The following is a 20,096-nucleotide window of genomic DNA, read 5'->3' as shown; positions in this document are numbered from 1 at the left end:
GGAAATTGGACATAAGTCAGTATTCAGTAGAGATTGAATATGAAAGAGAACCAATTTGTGTAGCTTCTACACAAATTATGAAAGGATTTTAAGTGTCGTAAAGACATTTATTAGGAAATATCATCAAAAACAAAAAATTCAAATAATATTAAAAACATGGTTAAGAATTCAGCCTGTTAATGGTTCACGTTCTGTGCAAATCTCTTATGCTATTTAGTTAAAAAAATTACCCAGCTGAGAGGACTTGTAATGAAACGTCACAGCCCTCTCTGCCATTCCTTCACCATTCATCCCAGTATTACTTTTCTGGGGCAATTCGTTTTGTTTTGTTTTCCAGGCAATCTTCTTTATAACTCAATAATATTCCTATGTCAATATTTTTCGCTGTATCAGTTGTAGACATATATACTCCTACCTTTGAAAGATAAGGACTTAAGCTACTCTTCCTTCTCTCCCTTTTTAGTAGTTATACTATCTTTAGTTATTCTACTGGAAGTCTTCATAATTTGAGATAAACTCCCATGTCTTGTTTATCAGCTTTAAAAAAAAAAATAGCTTTTGTCTCCCCTCTATGTAAGATGAAACCATTATCACACCCACCTTTCATTTTCTCTTCTTCTTCCACCCAGCCTCTGTCAGCTTCACTTTTGCTTTCTTTTAGTTTTATGACATTGAGGTTAATGACAACTACACTCTGTTCTGTAGCTATAAATAAATATGCAATGTTTTGTCTATAACTGATTCTAAACTTTGAACGGCAGTAAGCAACATTTGCTTTGTTATCACTGTGTAAATATTACTCAGTGCAGCAGGTGCTGTTTTAGGACATTTCCTCCTTCCTGAGTCCACTTTTTGACCTCTCTGCAACCTAAGAGAATGTCCCTTTCCTTGAATCCCATCAGCTGTTCAAGATCAAGCCACATTTTAGTTTGCTTCATAACTAATCTGTGGCTTTCTTGTGAAGTTTTCCTGTCTTTCCGACAAATTCAAATTGCCTTTCTTTTTCCTTACTGAAAAAAGGAACTGTGTACCTTGTTTATACACCTACAGCATGAAAGGCATTCTGTTCTCAGCTTTGAATACATGTTCCTTGGGCCCGGTGACAGACTCAGCCCCTGCGGAGACACATATCTTCTAGCTCCGCTGCATCCTGGCCTTGTTCTTCACTGGACATTTAGTTGCCTGCTGTCTTGTATTCCAGGTCTTCATCGTTCATGATTTTTGCCTTTGATTTGCTGGCATACCTCAATACATCTTCACAAAGATTTCTTGTTTTCTAATTTAGGACATTTCCTTGGTTTTCCTTTCTGAAAAACATAAGTGATATGCACCCGTTTGAATTTCTTCTACTTTAGTTGTACATCCCTTGTGAACTTACCTTCCAGTTTCTTTCCTAGGTTCCTTACAAGAGAAGCATGAATATCCTTCTTTAAAAGGTAGGTGTATTATGAATTCTATAACTTGAAGCAATCATTGTTTCTCTGTTTGGTGAAATAATAATCTAAGTAATATGGAAAGACCTAATATGTATTTTGCAGTGTAAAAGTTGCCAAATCAAGTGTGAGTCTGACTAATTTTGTCAAACTGTCTTGATTTTAACAATATTTTCCAATAACATAGGTTAACTCAAGTGTGTGGACACAATCATTGTTACTATTTAAAGAGAAGACCTAAGTTATAACCAAAGATTTTATTTTTTAGATAATGTTCATGAGTCAACTTTTGTTTGGCCTTGAGTTCAAGCATATTTTAGTGTTTTAAAAATACTGTTTCTTAAAATGTTAATTTTTTCTTATAAATACAGTTTAGCATAGGATTGATTCCAGACCTGGGAATAGGTAAAGATTGAGGCTTTTCAAAGTGATCTCTAATCCTAAGAGTTTTCTGCAGTAAGAGGTGAGCTAACAGTTGAGGTTGAGCAAGCTTAAGATGCAAAGGGTAATATACAAATCTTGGATATCAGTGGAAACTAGAGTCTAAAATCAAGATAAGGATAATAACAGTCTCTAGAGCTGAACAGTGAAGATTTATGGAATAAATAGAAGGCAAGTTTCCCAGTTGCAACTAAATAATAGAGGTAAAGCGATCATGCAATCCACAAAGACACTACAGGCTTGCATACAGACATGCTCTTCAAAGTATTTGACCACCAATAAGGAACAATCAAGTACTAATCAGAATTGAGCCTGATCATGGCTCTGGAACTCGTGCCTTGAGGACTATGCTGGATAAAGCATTCATCTTTAGTGGATGCATTGTAGGGAGCATCCAGGTGGCCCCCAGATGAGAGGGGAAGTATAAGGAAGCACTGCGCTGTTCAAGACAGTGGCTGTCTCAGTATTTTAACCACATGTACAGCCATGCCGGTGAGTCCTATCTGTCTAAGTAGCTCTTCATCCTGAAGTGTTACGGGACCAGGGATCCAGTGTTCTAACCCTCTATTTAAGAACTCAGCTTCCAAGGTGTTAGGCAAAAATCAGAAACTGAGTTTCAAGTGTAGAAACTCAGCTCCAGGGGGCGAGGTTATGCCAGTTGGTGAGAAACATGGAATAAAGGTCAGATCAACTGGGCTTCCCTCCTAGCTCACTTGGTAAAGAATCCGCTTGCAATGCTGGAGACCCCGGTTCCATTCCTGGGTTGGGAACATCTGCTGGAGAAGGGATAGGCTACCCACTCTGGTAATCTCGGGCTTCCCTGTGGCTAAGCTGCTAAAGAATCTGCCTGCAATATGGGAGGCCTAGGTTTGATCCCTGGGTTGGGAAGATCCGCCGGAGAAGGGAACCCATTCCAGTATTCTGATTTCGAGAATTCCATGGACTGTATAGTCCATGGGGTCACAAAGAGTCAGATACGACTGAGCGACCTTCACTTCCTGGGCTTCCCTTGTGGATCAGCTGGTAAAGAGTCCTCCTGCAATGCGGGAGACCTGGGTTCTATCTCTGGGTTGGGAAGATCCCCTGGAGAAGGGAACGGCTACCCACTCTAGTATTCTGGAAGCTGTAGAAGGAACACCAAAGGTGCTTTTGTAAAAAATAAAACCCTACGTTCACATGACCTCACCTGCAGCAGGAAAATAAGCACTAGGGAAAGGAAAATAGTGTCTACCTCATTTGCACCTTCAACTCTCACTTGAATGTGTTAAGTTGGTGGAAGCTAAGGGGGAAGAACTGTGGATTTCAGTGTTCTAGTCTCTCCAGGACAGGGAGGTACCCTGTGAAGGGTAGAATGCAAGTTGAGTAAACCAATCCACTTTATCCTCTAAACTTGCAAAAATAATGCAAAGAGTTCCTGAGACCCTATCCCCCAGTTTTCCTTAATGTTAACATCTTGCATAACCATAGTACATTGACCTAAACCAAGAAATCAACATAATACAGTATTATTAACTAAGTGACAGACTTTTTTTGGATTGCATCAGATTTTCCATTAGTATCCTTTGTTTCTTCCAGGACCTAATCCTGGATCCCAGGATTTTGTCTTCGTGTCTCATTAAGTCGCCTTCAGTCTGTGACAGTTCCTCAGCCTTTCCTTGTTCTCGTGACCCTGAAATGGGAATAGTACTAAAACTTGTGAAGAGTAGAGTTCCTTTGTAGAACATCCCTTAGTTTGAATCTGTCTGATGTTTTTCTCTGATTATTGTTGTTGTTTAGTTGACTCTGCAACCCAGTGGACTGTGGCCCGCCAGCCTCCTCAGTCCACAGGATTTTCAAGGCAAGGGTACTGGAGTAGGTTGCCATTTCCTTCTCGAGGGGATCTTCCTGACCTAGGGATGGAACCTGCATCACCTGCATTGGCAGGCAGATTCTTTACCACTGAGCCAGCAGGGAAGCCTCTCCTGGTTAGATTTAGGGTGTGCACTGTTAGCAGGAGCTTCAAAGTGATGTCCTCCCCAGTAGTCTGTCACATCGTGGGGTGTGTGACGTCAGTATGTAAAGGAGTTTCAGAATTGCTAACCTATGTGCCTGTGAAAAGCACATTACTGACTAAGGCACAGTACTTGGTGCAGTTCTTTTCTTCTCAAACTTAAAATATACAGTGAACATACAGTTTCCCAAACCACTTAGATTAGTTCTTATCCCCTCCATTCCCTTCGGTGTGCTTATGTTATTCATTTCTACTACAGTTAAGTTCATTTGTTGTTATGTATAGTCTATTCGGGGTTTCCTTCAGTCTGGTTGATTTTTTTTAAAATTTACATTTAGACATGTTTTTAAACAAAGTATATTCCCTTCAGGGGAAAGAAGATTCTGTTGGCAGCTTTCTTAAAGCAGAAGCCCAGCTAGATTAGGCCCAAGGATGTGATGTGTTTGTCTACATGGAAATTAAAAAAAAAAAAACAACTGTGAATTCCTTGCTAACGTTAAGAAATTAAGAGATTTCACATAAAAAGTGCAAATTGATGGTTTTGCTTAAAATAATTAAGTCTATCTACCCTGAGCCTGCTTTCCCATATGCCAACAATTCCAACTCAGTAGGTCTGTTGTGGGACAGGGAAGTTCCTCTAGAGGTCCAAGGGGCTCCTGTGTTTGAGAATTACTACTCAGAGGAACAGAGTGAGGGACAGCTGGGAAAACTAAGACTAGCACAAGATCCCCTGACACAACCCGTTCTCCCATCACACCATGTTCTCTTTGAGCATTCATATCAAATTAATAAGATTACACCTTTCTGATAAATAAGGATTTACTTTTTATAGCACAGGGCACTATATATTCAATATCTTGTAATAACCTACAATGGAAAAGAACCAGAAAGAGAATCAATCTATCTGTATCTGAATCACTTGGCTGTGCACCTGAAACTAATACAATGTTGTAAATCAACTCTAGTTGAATAAAATAAATAAATAAATAAAAGTTACACATTTCAGCAGGAAGTTTAGTATAGTGGCTAAAAATTCAGGCTATGAAGTCAGATGGGAGTTCAAAGTTCAAACCCTGGCTCCTCCATTTACTAATATATAATCTTCCTTATTGGGTCAGGAAGCAACAGTTAGAACTGGATATGGAACAACAGACTGGTTCCAAATAGGAAAAGGAGTACATCAAGGCTGTATATTATCACCCTGCTTATTTAACTTATATGCAGAGTACATCATGAGAAACGCTGGTCTGGAAGAAGCACAAGCTGGAATCAAGAATACCGGGAGAAATAACAATAACCTCAGATATGCAGGTGACACCACCCTTATGGCAGAGAGTGAAGAGGAACTGAAAAGCCTCTTGATGAAAGTGAAATAGGAGAGTGAAAAAGTTGGCTTAAAGCTTAACATTCAGAAAACTAAGATCATGGCATCTGGTCCCATCACTTTATGGGAAATAGATGGGGAGACAGTGGAAACAGTATCAGACTTTATTTTTGGGGGCTCTAAAATCACTGCGGATGGTGATTGCAGCCATGAAATTAAAAGATCCTTACTCCTCGGAAGGAAAGTTATGACCAACCTAGATAGCATATTAAAAAGCAGAGACATTACTTTGCCAACAAAGGTCCTTCTGGTCAAGGCTATGGTTTTTCCAGTGATCATGTACGGATGTGAGAGTTGGACTGTGAGGAAAGCTGAGCGCCAAAAAATTGATGCTTTTGAACTATGGTGTTGGAGAAGACTCTTGAGAGTCCCTTGGACTGCAAGGAGATCCAACCAGTCCATCCTGAAGGAGATAAGTCCTGGGTGTTCATTGGAAGAACTGATGCTGAAGCTGAAACTCCAATACTTTGGCTACCTCGTGTAAAGAGTTGACTCGTTGGAAAAGACCCTGATGCTGGGAGGGATTGGGGGCAAGAGGAGAAGGGGATGACAGAGGATGAGATGGCTGGATGGCATCACCAACTCGATGGGCATGAGTTTGAGTAAACTCCGGGAGTTTGTGATGGACCGGGATGCCTGGCGTGCTGCAATTCATGGGGTCGCAAAGAGTTGGACACGACTGATCGATTGAACTGAACTGAACTGAATCTTCCTTATTCTTTTAATCCCTTCCTTGACTTCATTAACTTCTTTGCACTTCAGTGGGCTCATCCATAAAACAGGAATAACCACATTTTGCCCCATAGGATCGAGGTAAGGTCTGTATGTCTAAGATAATGTTCTTCCTTTAGTCTTCTCAAGCTGTGTACTGCCCAGTGCCGACCTAGGTATTGAAAATTCACTGTAGCTGCTAGCTAATGTGAGAGACTGCTCATCAGAGGGTTGTTCAGCATCCTGATCAGGGAATAGTCAGAATAGTAAGTATGCAGACACTATGAAGCAGGTCAGAAAAGGGGTAGAGATACCCAAACGGATAAGAGATGGGCATGACATAAGAGGTACCTCCCAATTAGACAGGAGAACTCACAGCCACAGAAAAAGTGTTAGCCATCCGGGACAGATCATACTTACCTAAAGGAAAATCTTGAGGGACCAGCACATATCTTCCTTACATGTCAGATGGCTAGATTCTTCCCATCTTATTTTATATTCTGGAAGGCTGGAGTAGATCTCTTAAAGACGTGGATCCTTCAATGGGGCTGTTGGCTTTTGAGCTGGGCCTTGTGCAGGGTCAAAATGTTGATTCTGGGGCCAGGAGTAAGCGGCTACATTGATGTACTCATTCCTCTTAAGCATAAGTTTTGTTGGACTAAAACACCATGATGATCAAAGCATTCTGGGGAGTCTTCGTGGCCATCTGCCTTTCCGTCACTCACTAGTATCATTAAACCAAGTATTATTGATTCTCTTTTTGTAGCACCCCATATTTCTTTGCCATTATGTCAGTTCAGGCCACTCTCTTTTATCTCCTGAATTCTGCTGTAGCCCACTATGACATTTCCTGTACCTAGGACCCTCTTCCTTTGGTTTTCACCATTCAGATTTTAGTTCTAGTGGCCTTCCCTGGCCATGCTCTCTTAAGTAGCCCACTCCTGGTCATCAGATCATATTCTCTCTCTTTCATTTCCTTAATTGCACATAAAATCTAAAGTCATCTCGTTTATTTTGGTTATTAGTATGAAATTAGAATATATATTCCATGAGAGTAGAGACTGTCACTGTTTTTTCACTTTGAATCCCCCCAGTGAAGACCAGTGTCTGGCATTGTTGAATGAATGAATAGGTGAATGTTCTAATTGGTCTTCCAATTTCTGCTCTTGTAGGGTGAGGCAAGTGAGACACTTGCCTGAGGTATAAAACTTAACAGGGATAAATCATACATTAATGAAATAATTAAAAATAAAAATAAATGCAAAAAGTGGTGGAAAAGCATTAAAATGTTAAATAGAGACTTCCATGATCCTATTGTGCTTTTCTTAAAAAGATCTCAACTCTGGTTCCAAGAGAATCTTGTTTACAAAAACAGGGAGCTGGACTCTAGGCTGTAGTTTGTAGATTTTATTTTTTAAAATATGACTAATCTGGATCATCTAGTCAAAGCTATGGGTTTTCTAGTAGTCATGTACAGATGTGAGACTTGGACCATAAAGAAAACTGAGCCCCGAAGAATTGATGCTTTTGAACTGTGGTGTTGGAGAAAGTCTCTTGGACTGCAAGATCAAACCAGTTAATCCTAAAGCAAATCAGTTCTGAATATTTATTGGAAGGACTAATGCTGAAGTTGAAACTCCAATCTTTTGGCCACCTGATATGAAGAACTGACTCATTGGAAAAGACCCTGATGCTGGGAAAGATTGAAGGTGGGAGGAGAAGGGGACAACAGAGGATGAGATGGTTGGATGGCATCACCAGCTCAAAGGACATGAGTTTGAGTAAGCTCTGGGAGTTGGTGATGGACGAGGAAGCCTGGCGTGCTGCAGTCCGTGGCGTTGCAAAGAGTCAGACATGACTGAGCGACTGGACTGAACTGAACTGAATTTGGATCACTGAGTGTTTGACAGCCCTTTAAATTTTGCATCCATGGTGAGTCCTTTACCCTATTGCCTTACCCAAGGTGGGTGCCATTCCCTAGTTGAGCCCTGCTTGTAGGATCTTAGTTCCAGCCCTCAGCAGGGAAAGCATGAGCTGAGTCCTAACCACTGGACTACAAGGGAATTCCCCCAGCTTGTTACCTTTAAAGTTACTCTTAATTAACATAGTCAGAATGGTCTCTTTGAAGGTAAGTCAGATTTTGTCACTCTATGTTAAATGGCTTTCCTTTGGCTTAATACTAAGTCCCAAATTCTCACTGTGGCCCACATCTACCAGCTCTGACGTAAGCTGGTCCATGTCTTCTTCTTGAACTTCATCTGAGCCTTTCTTCCCATGGCCTACTCAACTCTAGCTACATTGGCTGGAAAAAGTCAAATACCCCGGACCTTCATAGAGCCCAGTAGATTCTCTTTTCCCACATACTCATAAATACTTTCCTATTCAACTTGTATTTCCTTTTCAGGTTTTAGATGTCAGTTTGATTTCCATTTAGAAGGGAATTGCCACCCACTCCAGTGTTTTTGCCTGGAGAATTCCATGAACAAAGGAGCCTGGCACCCTGCTGTCTATGGGGTCACAAAGAGTCAAACATGACTGAGACACGTTTTTTTTCCCACTCCCATGTTTGTCGAAAGCCTGATTTCACACTCTAGTCACTTTTTCACAGCACTGGAAGTTTTTCCTTCATCCATATCACATTTGGAATTGTATCTTTTTTAATGATGATTTGATTAATGTCTGTCAGCTTACTCGATTGTAATCCCCAAGGAACAGTGATGGTATCTGTTGTGTTTTTTTTTCTTTTGGCCCTGCTGCACAACTTGTTGAATCTTGGTTCCCTGGCCAGGGATTGAACCCAGGCTTCACCAGTGAAAGCTCTGAGTCCTAAATACTGGGCTGCCAGGGAATTCTGATACCTGTTTCTTTGTTCTGTTGTTTCTTTCATCTTTATCACTAGTGCCAAGTATGTAGCAAGTGCTTAATAATTACCTAACACAGTGCCTGGACCATAATAAATTCTCAATAAAATGTTCACGAAATATTATTAGGAAGGGAAATCAGATTATGTATGAAAGCAAGGAGAAAGCAAATGAACTTTCCGGGTACTTTTATTCAACTTCCAATGAATTCTTGCTGTTTTTTTGTTAATGACTTTTCCTTTAATCTCAAACTGCAATCCTATGGTTACCCTTATCATATCTGTGACTCCTGAAGGTGTCTATTCTTAATCCAGCAGCCTGGTGAACTGTTTTTTATTGTTGCCTGAAAGTGTCAAAAGTAGGTGGATGACCAGGTATCCAAACCTTTCAAATAAATGCCATACTGAACTTTTCTCCAGAGATAATGACTTCTCACACCAAAAAGGCATTAGGCGTTTCCATATGATTATTCTATATCAAATTCAGAAAATGGAAGGTGTTCAACATACTTTACTTCCTGTGAGTATGGTTTGACCAAAAAGGAAGAATTGAACCTGTGAAAAAACAGGGGGTTCCCCTGACTCTTGTTTCTGATCTTCTAGCTCTTTGATTCTCAAAATATGGTCTAGCATCACTGGCATTGGCCAAGAGCAGGAACTTGTTAAATGCAGAATATAAGTTTCCCCACCCCCAGAGTCTATATTTTAGTAAGTTGCCTGGGACTTGAAAAATTTAAGAACATAGTGTAAACAGGTACTCAGTTCAGAATGGGAAGAGTCTCTAGTCCAAAGGTTTCTAAACGTGGTTGGTACATGAATCCCATGAGACACTTGTCTAAAAAATATGGATTCCATTGAGAGTCTAATTTTTTAGGCTTAGGGTGGGGTTCCACAATGACTCTGATGCCACCAGCGCATAAAATGACATTTGGAAACTGCTGATTTTGTCCAGCTCTATAATTTCACACAAGAGGTGACTGAGTTAGGAAGCTTTAGCAGCTTGCTCTTAGTCACTAGATAGTGACAAAGCTGCACTGGAAAAGAATTCTTTTGGAGGGAGATTACAAATGTTTAATTTTATTTTTTTCATTCTGGTATTTTTAAAATATTTTATTACAAAAAGTTTCAAACATACAGAAAATTTGATAGAATTTTCACAGTAAACATCTGTATACTGACAGCTTAGATTCCACCATTAACATTTTACTATCCTTGCTTTATCATATATATATTCACTTCATTTCATTCCTCTATTCATCCATCCCCACTCTTATCTTTTTTAACGCATTTCAAGGTAAACTGCACATATCAGTAATCTCCCAAACACTGCATCATGTATATAAGATAATTTGTTTGACTTCTCATCTTTTCACTGTGTCACATGTTTTTCATAAGAAGGGCAAGAACATTATGAAAATAAGCAGAAGTGAAAAAAACAGTAAAAACATGTTAAAGAAGAAAAGCAGGAAACACTGGTGATTAAAGATGATTACCTCCAATTTCTGAAGTACAGAAAACCTCACACAAATCTAGTAAGTTTATGCAAATTATTACAGAGAGTAATTTAAAAAACAGTACCCCCTGATATGTATTAACTTGATGAAGACTGATCTTTGGGACTAACTCAGTATTAGGAGCTGCCATGCTATTGTTCCCTGTGACAACACTTCCCTCTTAGAAATCATGATAGTCACATCCTGAATATACACATCCTGTAACAGCCCTAGCTCTGGCATCTTTCCAGGATACTAGGATACCACTAATATGAAATGAAACTGAATGTGGAATATTCGGGGAGACTAATCCCTTTCCAGTGGTGAGAAACGAATGTGGACTATGTTTCTCTTTTCTCCTGATAGTAAATTTTTTTTGTTTTAAAAATTGTGATAAAATACACATAACAAAAATTTACCATTTTGACCATTTAAAAAACTTAATAAGTTTTAGATTTTAGAAGAGTTTCAGATTTACAGAAAAATTAGCAGATTGTACAGAGAAATCCCAAATACCTGTTCCCCTGCACTCAGTTCCCCTATGATTGCATCAGCATGGCATATGTTACAGTTATTGAATCAATAGTGATACATAATTATTAACCCATGTAGCCCATAGCTTACATTCAAGTTCCCTATTTGTGTTGTACAGCTCTGTGAGTTTTGACAAGTGGGTAATGTCATGTATCTGTCATTACAGAATCACACAGAACAGTTTCACTGCTTAAAAATCTGGTCCTCCACCTATTCATTGCTTCTCCCTCCCTATTAACTAGTGGCAATCACTGATCTTTTTACTGTGTCTGCAGTTTTTCCTTTTCAGTAACATTGTATGGTTGGAATTATACAGCAGAAGGCCTTTTCAGTTTGGCTTTTACTTGGCCATATGCATTTACAGGTCTTCCATGTTTTTCATAGCTTGACAGTATATTCTTTGACATCACTGAGTGACAGTTCACGGTACAGCTATACCACGGGTTGCTTGTCCATTCATCTATTCAAGGACATATTAGTTGCTTCCAGCTTTTGGTGATTATGAATAAAGCTACTGTAAATATTTGTGTACAGGTTTTGTGTGGACCTAAGTTTTTGACTCAGGGTAAATACTTAGGAGTGTGATTGCTGGTTCATATGGTAAAAGTATGTTTAGCTTTCTAAGAAACTACCAAACTGTCTTTCAAAGTGTTTTTACAATATTGTATTCTCATTAGCAATGAACGAGAGTTCCTGTTGTCTACACTCTTATCAACACATTATTGTCAATTTAAAAGTTTTTAGCCATTCTAATAGGTTTTAGAAAAGGCAGAGGAACAAGAGATCAAATTGCCAACATCCGCTGGATCATCAAAAAAGCCAGAGTTCTAGAAAAACATCTATTTCTTCTTTATTGACTATGCCAAAGCCTTTGACTGTGTGGATCACAATAAACTGTGGAAAATTCCGAAAGAGATGGGAATACCAGACCACCTGACCTGCCTCTTGAGAAACCTGTATGCAGATCAGGAAGCAACAGTTAGAACTGGACATGGAACAACAGACTGGTTCCAAATAGGAAAAGAAGTACATCAAGGCTGTATATTGTCACCCTGCTTATTTAACTTATATTCAGGGTACATCATGAGAAACGTGGGGCTGGAGGAAGTACAAGCTGGAATCAAGATTGCCGGGAGAAATATCAGTAACCTCAGATATGCAGATGACACCACTGTTATGGCAGAAGGTGAAGAAGAACTAAAGAGCCTCTTGATGAAAGTGAAAGAGGAGAGTGAAAAAGTTGGCTTAAAGCTCAACATTCAGAAAACTAAGATCATGGCATCTGGTCCCATCACTTCATGGCAAATAGATGGGGAAACGGTGGAAACAGTGGCTGACTTTATTTTTCTGGGCTCCAAAATCACTGTGGATGGTGATTGCAACCATGAAAGTAAAAGATGCTTACTCCTTGGAAGGAAAGTTATGACCAACCTAGACAGCATATTAAAAAGTAGAGACATCACTTTGCCAACAAAGGTCTGTCTAGTCAAGGCTATGGTTTTTCCAGTGATCATGTATGAATGTGAGAGTTGGACTATAAAGAAAGCTGAGCCCGAAGAATTGATGCTTATGAACTGTGGTGTTGGAGAAGACTCTTGAGAGTCCCTTGGACTGCAAGGAGATCCAGCCAGTCCATCCTAAAGGAAATCAGTCCTGGGTGTTCCTTGGAAAGACTGATGTTGAAGCTGAAACTCTGGTACTTTGGCCTCCTGAAGGGAAGAGCTGACTCAATTTAAAATACCCTGATGCTGGGAAAGATTGAAGGCAGGAGGAGAAGGGGATGACAGAGGATGAGATGGTTGGATGGCATCACTGACTCAATGGACATGGGTTTGAGTGGACTCCGGGAGTTAGTGATGGACCAGGAGGCCTGGTGTGCTGCGGTTCATGGGGTCACAGAGTTGGACACGACTGAGCGACTAGACTCAACTGAACTGAATAGGTGTTTAGTGGTCCCATATTAACCATTTTTAAGTCCATAGTGCAGCAGCATTAAGTACATTCACATTATTGTGCTACCATCACCACAAAACTCTTTTCATCTAGTATGACTAAAACTCTGTACCCATTAAACAGCTTCCCAGTCCTTTTTCAGCCCCTGCAACCACCATCCCACTATCAAATTTAAATACTCTAAAAGTACCTCATGTAAGTGAAATCATACCGCATTTGTCTTTGTTTTATCTTTAATTGATGATTGCTTTACAATATTGGTTTGATTTCTGTTGTACGGTATTTGTCTTTTTGTGACTGCCTTATTTCACTGAGCATAATGCCCTCGAGTTACAGCTATGTTTGGCATGAATCAGAATTTCCTTCCTAAGTTTGAATTATATATACATACATATATTTGTTACTTATTCCCATATTACTTATACAGTCATCTGCCATTGGTCAACACTTTGGGTGTCTAGTGCACTTTAGTTATTGGGACTAATACTGCTATGAACATGGGTGTACAAATGTCTTTGAGATTCTGCTTTGAGTTTTTTATAGTATGTGCCCAAAAGTAGAACTGCTGGATCATTCTGTAATTCTATTTTTAATTTTTTGAGGAACAGCCATACTATTTTCCACAGCAGCTGTACCATTTTACATTCCCAGCAATAGGGCACAAGGGTTTCAATTTCTCCACATCCTTATCAACACCTTGCTGTATTTTTCTATTTTTTGTTTTGTTTTTGATGGTAGCCATCCTAATGAATGTGAATTGGTGTCTCACTGTGGTTTTGTCCTGAGAGTGAATTTTAATGACAAGTATACTGGCTGTCAATATCAGGCCAGATAGAAAGAGCTCCTAGGAGATCAGCCTTTCTGTTAGAAATCATTAGAACTTCATGGTACTCTGCTTTGGGACAAAGCAAATCTCCCTGTAAACTTCAGCAGAGAAGTTAATTAATTGGGCATTAGGCTGTTAATTTCTGTGTTTTTTTTTTTTTAAAGATTTGTCATCAAAGTTTTTTTCTTCCCTAAATTCAGATTCCCTTATTATATTAAGCATTTGTTTTATGCAGTTTTGTATACCACTTAAGTGTGTGTGTGTGTGTGTAGTGTGAGTTTTACTGGAGTATGTTATACATGTGTCACAATTCAGCCATCCATTCAGATTCCCCCTAGTACTTAACAGGAAATCTTCAGGGACAGAGTTTGCTCTGTAAGCTCCAGAATCAGTTTTACCCTGCTCTATGTTCCTATGTGGCTCCATACAAGCCTCCACTCGGTTAGAGCCCATGCTTACTCCTCTGCCAGTCATCACCTTCCAATTCTAGGGAGGATGTCTCAATTAGATCTCAGCCTCTATTCCTCCTACTACAGGCTGGTTCTGAACCATCAGTGGCTGCACAAGGGCAAGAGGGGCAGGTGGGGGTGAGAAACTCTCCTTTCTCTCTTTCTATGCCTTTTATTTCTTTTTCTTGCCTTGTTATAGTAATTTACTATTAAGTTCCAGATCTTCCAGATACTGTGTTAAAAAGGACTGATAAAGTGGATGTCCTTGACTTGCCCTTGATTTTAGAGGGAAAGATGTCAAGTCTTTTACTGGTAAGCATGCTGTTAGCTGTAGGCTTTTTTGTGGATGCCTTTTTAAGTTGGGGCAATTTCCCTCAATTTTTAGTTTGCTCAAAGACTTTTTCCCCTCGAATGGATGTTGGATTTTTATCAAATGCCTTTTCTGTATCAATAAGACTGGTTTTTTGAGTCCACATCTCTGATTCCAGCAAATTCTTCCTGGAATGATTGTGAGAATTTTTATTTACTGTAGGTGATTACCACCTATGCCCCAAATGGTTGGGCTGGAGGCCCTCAGAAGGCCACTGCTTCAAAACAGAAGAGCCATGAAAATCAGTACATCTTGAGTGTCCATAGTATTTGCTCTCAACTCCACAAGCAGAAGGACATCAGTAACACAGCTGATATTAAATTTCACTTAGTCTTGCCCAGTTTCATTTTCATGATCAATTCTAAGAATCTTACCCTGGATCCTGAAACACTTCACTACGGTTTGGAGGTCTCAGCCAGTGCTCAAGCAAAAATCCACACTCAGAAAAAACAGGCAACAAGCTACACTAAAGATTGTTCTTTGAAACACTGGTTTTGGAGGGTTCTGTGTTTATATGAGTTTGTGAAATGTTGCTAAAAGGAGGTTAAATAGTATTCTTTGTCATACGAGGTCTCAGAGCTTTAGATAAGCTAATATGTATGATAAATCTCTCAAGAGGAGAAATACAGGAGGATTTCTCTCCCAAATTTTTTGATTATGAAGTGTTGTATTTCAGAACATCTTCTGAGTAATGAGCTTTGGAGAAAGTTTGTTTACAAGTTAAAGAAATCGAAATTCACGGAATTTTTTTTATCCCAATCAAAATATTTAACATATGAACTGAACTGAACACACAAAAAACTATGCCTTTTATCCATTTTAACACCGTACAACATTAAAATATATTAAGTTTAAACTTAGCATTCAGGTTACTTGTTTGTTTTCCCTACCAACAAGATGGGGGTCCTGATTTGCAGTTGAAGCCTACTCAGAGGAACATTTAATGTAAAAGTTTGTTCCAAAATGAGTCTTGAGAGAGAAAAATCTTAGAAATGGTAGCTTTTACAGTTTCAGCTTGTGTTTTGAGACTTAAAAAACTGTTTTGGAAGGACACCCCCAGCTACATTCAGACTGGTCCTTTGGTTTAACAAAACATTTGGGAACGGGTGGGGCGTTGTAATACGCGTGGGTTTGGGGAGGTCGTTCGGTTTCTCCAAATCCAGACTAGAAGTTTTTCAGATTGCTGAGCAGAGGCCCAGACAGGAGGTCTCCTCTGGGCCACAGCCAAACAGCTGCACCGCGCGTGCTGGGAACCGTCCAGGCAGAGGTGGAACCGCAGCAAGGGGCCTCAAGGCGTCTCAGCCAGGTCGCACGGTCCGGGGTCCCCGCCTAGCGGAAATACACATCCCAAAGCCCTGCTCTCCACCCACCGACCCACCCCGCCTCGGTCCGGATTAGGGGAGCTGGGCGGAGTCCAGGGCGCGGCCACTCCCCGGGCTCGGGAAAAAAACTGGGACGTTGCGGATACGGAGCTGGCTGGACCAGCGGCGCGTGGCACGCGCTCTCCCTCCCGCGCATGCTCCGGCCGGCCACCTCCCAGTCCCATCCCGGGTCCCGCCTCTCTCGCTCCCTTTCCCCCTCCCCCGCCAGCCTCCCTCCGAGCTTGGCCCCTCCGGGCGCGCGGCCGACGTCCCACTTGCGTGCCGGCGCCTGACTTCACTTCCGGCTAACGCGCTCTGCTTGCCCCCTGGCCCCGGATGGTGACTGGTGGTGGTGCTGCACCTCCCGGGACTGTCACTGAGCCGCTTCCCAGTGTGATTGTGCTGAGCGCAGGCCGGAAGATGGCGGCTGCGGCTGCTGCGGCCTCTGGCCCGGGCTGCTCCTCGGCGGCGGGGGCGGGAGCGGCCGGGGTCTCCGAGTGGCTGGTGCTGCGGGACGGCTGCATGCGCTGCGACGCCGACGGGCTGCACAGCCTCTCCTACCACCCGGCGCTCAACGCCATCCTGGCCGTGACCAGTCGCGGGACCATCAAAGTCATCGACGGCACCTCAGGGGCCACCCTGCAGGCCTCGGCTCTCAGCGGTGAGTGTGCGGCAACGCCGGGCGGGGGCCGGGCCCGCCGCGGGAGGAGCCGGGCCCCGGGATGCCGGGGAAGGAAGCCGCCCAGCCCCGGGGCTCGGCCTCCGGAGGAGGGGAGCGGCGGAGGGCAGGGCTGGGGGCTCAGGCCTGGCTGTGAAGGGAGGCCGGGAAACTGATGGAGGAGGACCTTAGAAGTTGGCTGTTTCAGTGGCTGCAGCTGGGAAGGAAAGACGGGCGAGACGGGGAGTGGTGGGAGTTGCCTTTCGGGCTTTGAGCGTCCGGTGTGGGTTGGTCCTCTGGGAGACGTGAGGAGGCCTAAGAGCTCGGCACCGGAGAAGCCCAGGCTCCGGGCTAGGTCCTGGAGAGGGTGTCGGTACAGTTTCTGTTAGATCAGAAAGCGAAGAGTTGCAGGGTTGGTCCGGACTTGAGAGGCCGGTGGCCAGAGGCAAGCGTCCGAGCCGTCATCCAAGCCCTCGCCTCTCGTGGAGAGAAGAGGATCCGCGTCTGTTCCTGGGACCCGCAGGTGCTGGGATGTACGGCAGGCTTCGCGCCCGGCGTGGGGGTTGGGTGGGCCTGGAGTGGGGGCGGGGAGGGAAGTAGGAGGGCCGGCTGCCTGAACTGTTCATCGACCGCTTTAGGGCTCGGGCGCACGCCGTGGAAGACTGGCCCTTGTTCCCTGGCTCGGGGCTTCCGCCTTGTACCCCCCAGGGACGAGAAACTCAGCACCTGCGGTGTCTGAGCTGTAGATTCCTTTGGGTTCGTAATGAGGTGAAACTTCCGGCGCTCTCTGCTGGTTTTACCACTGCGAGCCAAGAGTTGGGATAAGGGGGCATGTGTGGGGCTCAGCGGTGGAGGAGAGCAGTTTTGGCTGCTGTAAACCTTGGTCCAGGGACTTGGAGGATGCGAGAGGTGAACGCTCGACGGCTTGTAGGCGGGTGTTTTGGAGTTGTCCAGGCAAGGCTGCGTTTGGGTGGATCGACATTTCATTTGCGGTTGACTGATGAGTGGCTTAATTTAGATGTTACAAATCGAGACTGAAAAGTTAGTATACGAGTTAGACTCCTGCACAGAGTGTAATGTACATGACTGTTCGCATTTAGCCAAGTGGAAGTAGTTACGTGGTCTTACCAACTCACTTGTATTTTAACAGCGCCAAATAAGATGGTTATTCTGATTTACTGTTAGGCACTTAAGAGTAAATGGCAATTTAGAGATACAGAGTTAAAGGATTTAATTTTTGTTGATGTGAGCTTTGGGAAAGAAATAGATTTGGATAGCCACAGAAAATAAATCTGAAACACATGTAAAATATGTCTAAGAGAAATTTTGTATTGTAGCCTTGTGATTTTTCTTTTCTTGGCTTAGGTAAAGTACAAAAGTGGTGTCCCAGATGTAGCAATGAGCATTCACGGCAACTTGGACATAACAACTTGTCACTCTGTATGGGAGGGTACTTCTCATCAATAGTTGGATTTCTTTCTTCTTGAACTCACTTAAATGTATTTCACACCTGAAAAGGTATAAAGAGCAGTTGTGACAAACAACCATGTATTCCAGGCTCTTAATTAAAAAAATAAAACATTGCAAACAGTGTTGAAGTTTTCTGTGTCCCTCCTGGATTGCATTCCCCCTGTTCTCTCTTTTTATACATGTCTTTATGTTTTTTAGTATATACCTTTATTTTTAAACAGTACCTATTGGTGTCTTTCATGATTTTAAACTTTGAATAAGTAGTATCATAGTGTATGTATTTGTATTTCTATAAAAAGTCTTTTTAACAAAAGTCTTAAAATGTTTTCAATAGAAAGAGGACTCTTAAAGGGTGTTTTTGTGTCTGGAGGCCATGTTTCAGAAACGTTATACGTGCCAGAGTTAGTTATAAATGATTGGGGAAATTGGATGTAAATGAATGTGCCTGTTCATGAAAAGGGAAGAAAACAGTCACTCACGTGTTAGATTGCTAAAGGGGAGGGCTTTGGGTACATGAGTATAAAGGTAAATACATAAACTACAGCATTGATTTGGGATAACTTAGTTGAGGTAGGTTGGAACATTTAATTGGGAAGTATGGAAATGGATACAACAGTGGATGGACATGCATTGAGAATTGAGTAATATGTGATTAGAATTACGTAGAAGAGTTTATGGAAAAACAGAAGGATTATAAAGCAATTTTAAAAGTAACAATGGAAAAATTCAGAAATGTTTTCATATATGAGAAATGCAGGTGATCAATAATAATCGTATAGGGTCCTATTTGTGTCGTGTCTTCAGATAGTTGACCAAGGAATGAGGGATTTTATGTTTTGCCTTGAACATGTACGTACTTGGTAGGTTTGCTTTTAATAATGAACAGAGGGTGACAGTTCTCTCAGTAGAATGAGGAGAAAGTGCCATTAGTAACCATGGTCCTAACATGACCCATCCAGTTCATGGGCAGTGAACCACCTACTTTTCTACCCCCAGAGGAAAGACATCTTTGGGTAAGGGGATATGGAGTGATGTAAACATATAGAGCTTTATTGGGTGAGAGCGTAGACTTAGGGATGGGTTCAGTTTATGGGGTTATGGGTAACCTGTCGGTGTAGACTGGAAATCGAAAAATGGGAGCAGGGCTTGTATGTATATGTATTCACTTGGGCAATGACGGTGATTTTTTTATTTTATTTTTATTTTTTAAAATTAATTAATTTTAATTGGAGGCTAATTACTTTACAATATTATGGTGGTTTTTGCCATACATTGACATGAATCAGCCATGGGTGTACATGTATTCCCCATCCTGACCCTCCTTCACACCTCCCTCCCCATCCCATCCCTCAGGGTCATCCCAGTGCACCAGCCCTGAGCACCCTGTCTCATGCATCAAACCTGGACTGGCGATCTGTTTCACATATGATAATATACATGTTTCAATGCTCTTCTCTCATATCATCCCACCCTCACTTTCTCACCAAGTCCAAACATCTGTTCTTTACATCTGTGTCTCTTCTGCTATCTCGCATATAGGGTCATCATTATCATCTTTCTAAATTCCATATATATGCATTAATTTGCTGTATTGGTGTTTTTCTTTCTAACTTACTTCACTCTGTATAATAGGCTCAAGTTTCAATGATGGTGAATTTTTAACTACTACTGTTGACTACTGTCTATCTTCAAATTATATGTCTCTCACATAAAATATTTATAAATACACTTTTCATTAGACTAAGAGTCATCAATATATACTTAGGCAAACATTTGCTCCTTGCTAGTGTTTTCACAAGTGTGTCAGTTGCTCAGTCGTGTCTGACTCTTTGCGACCCCATAGACCATAGCCTACCAGACACCACCCCACTCCCCGTCCATGGGATTCTCCAGGTAAGAATATGGGAGTGGGTGGCCATTTCCTTCTCCAGGGGTTCTTCCCAACCCAGGGTTAAGATTTCTGAATCTGGCTTTCAGTGACCTCCATGATCTGGCTTTTACCTGTCTTTCTAGTCTTGTCTCCCCATTTTCTTCTGTGAAACTGGTTCATTTAATTTTTTTTTCTAACTGCAGTAATTTTACTCCTTCTTAGAATTCACCAATTCCCTCCAGAAAATTAGATGAATCTTACCCCAATTTCAGGACCTAGAGCATACCTTTAAC

At 41.7% G+C, this 20,096-nt stretch overlaps 1 protein-coding gene across 8 annotated transcripts in view; it reads left to right on the top strand.

The window, feature by feature from the left end:
* The first annotated feature begins 16,077 nt into the window (after positions 1-16,077).
* The window catches only part of BIRC6 (baculoviral IAP repeat containing 6), a 213,817-nt gene continuing 209,798 nt past the window's right edge, over positions 16,078-20,096 (top strand). For 7 of the 8 annotated variants that reach the window (XM_065929466.1, XM_065929463.1, XM_065929462.1 and 4 more), the window contains exon 1: positions 16,122-16,466. In XM_065929466.1, coding sequence (XP_065785538.1) covers positions 16,142-16,466 — 325 coding nt within the window. In that variant the 5' untranslated portion in view covers positions 16,122-16,141. Of the gene's footprint in view, positions 16,467-20,096 lie in introns of all 8 variants that reach the window. The other variant, XR_010662357.1, reaches the window with a different exon arrangement.

Source organism: Muntiacus reevesi, chromosome 3, assembly GCF_963930625.1.
Source record: "Muntiacus reevesi chromosome 3, mMunRee1.1, whole genome shotgun sequence".
NCBI lineage: Eukaryota > Metazoa > Chordata > Mammalia > Artiodactyla > Cervidae > Muntiacus > Muntiacus reevesi.
The sequence above is the reverse complement of the archived record's forward strand: the minus strand, read 5'-3'. Positions and strand labels throughout refer to the sequence as shown.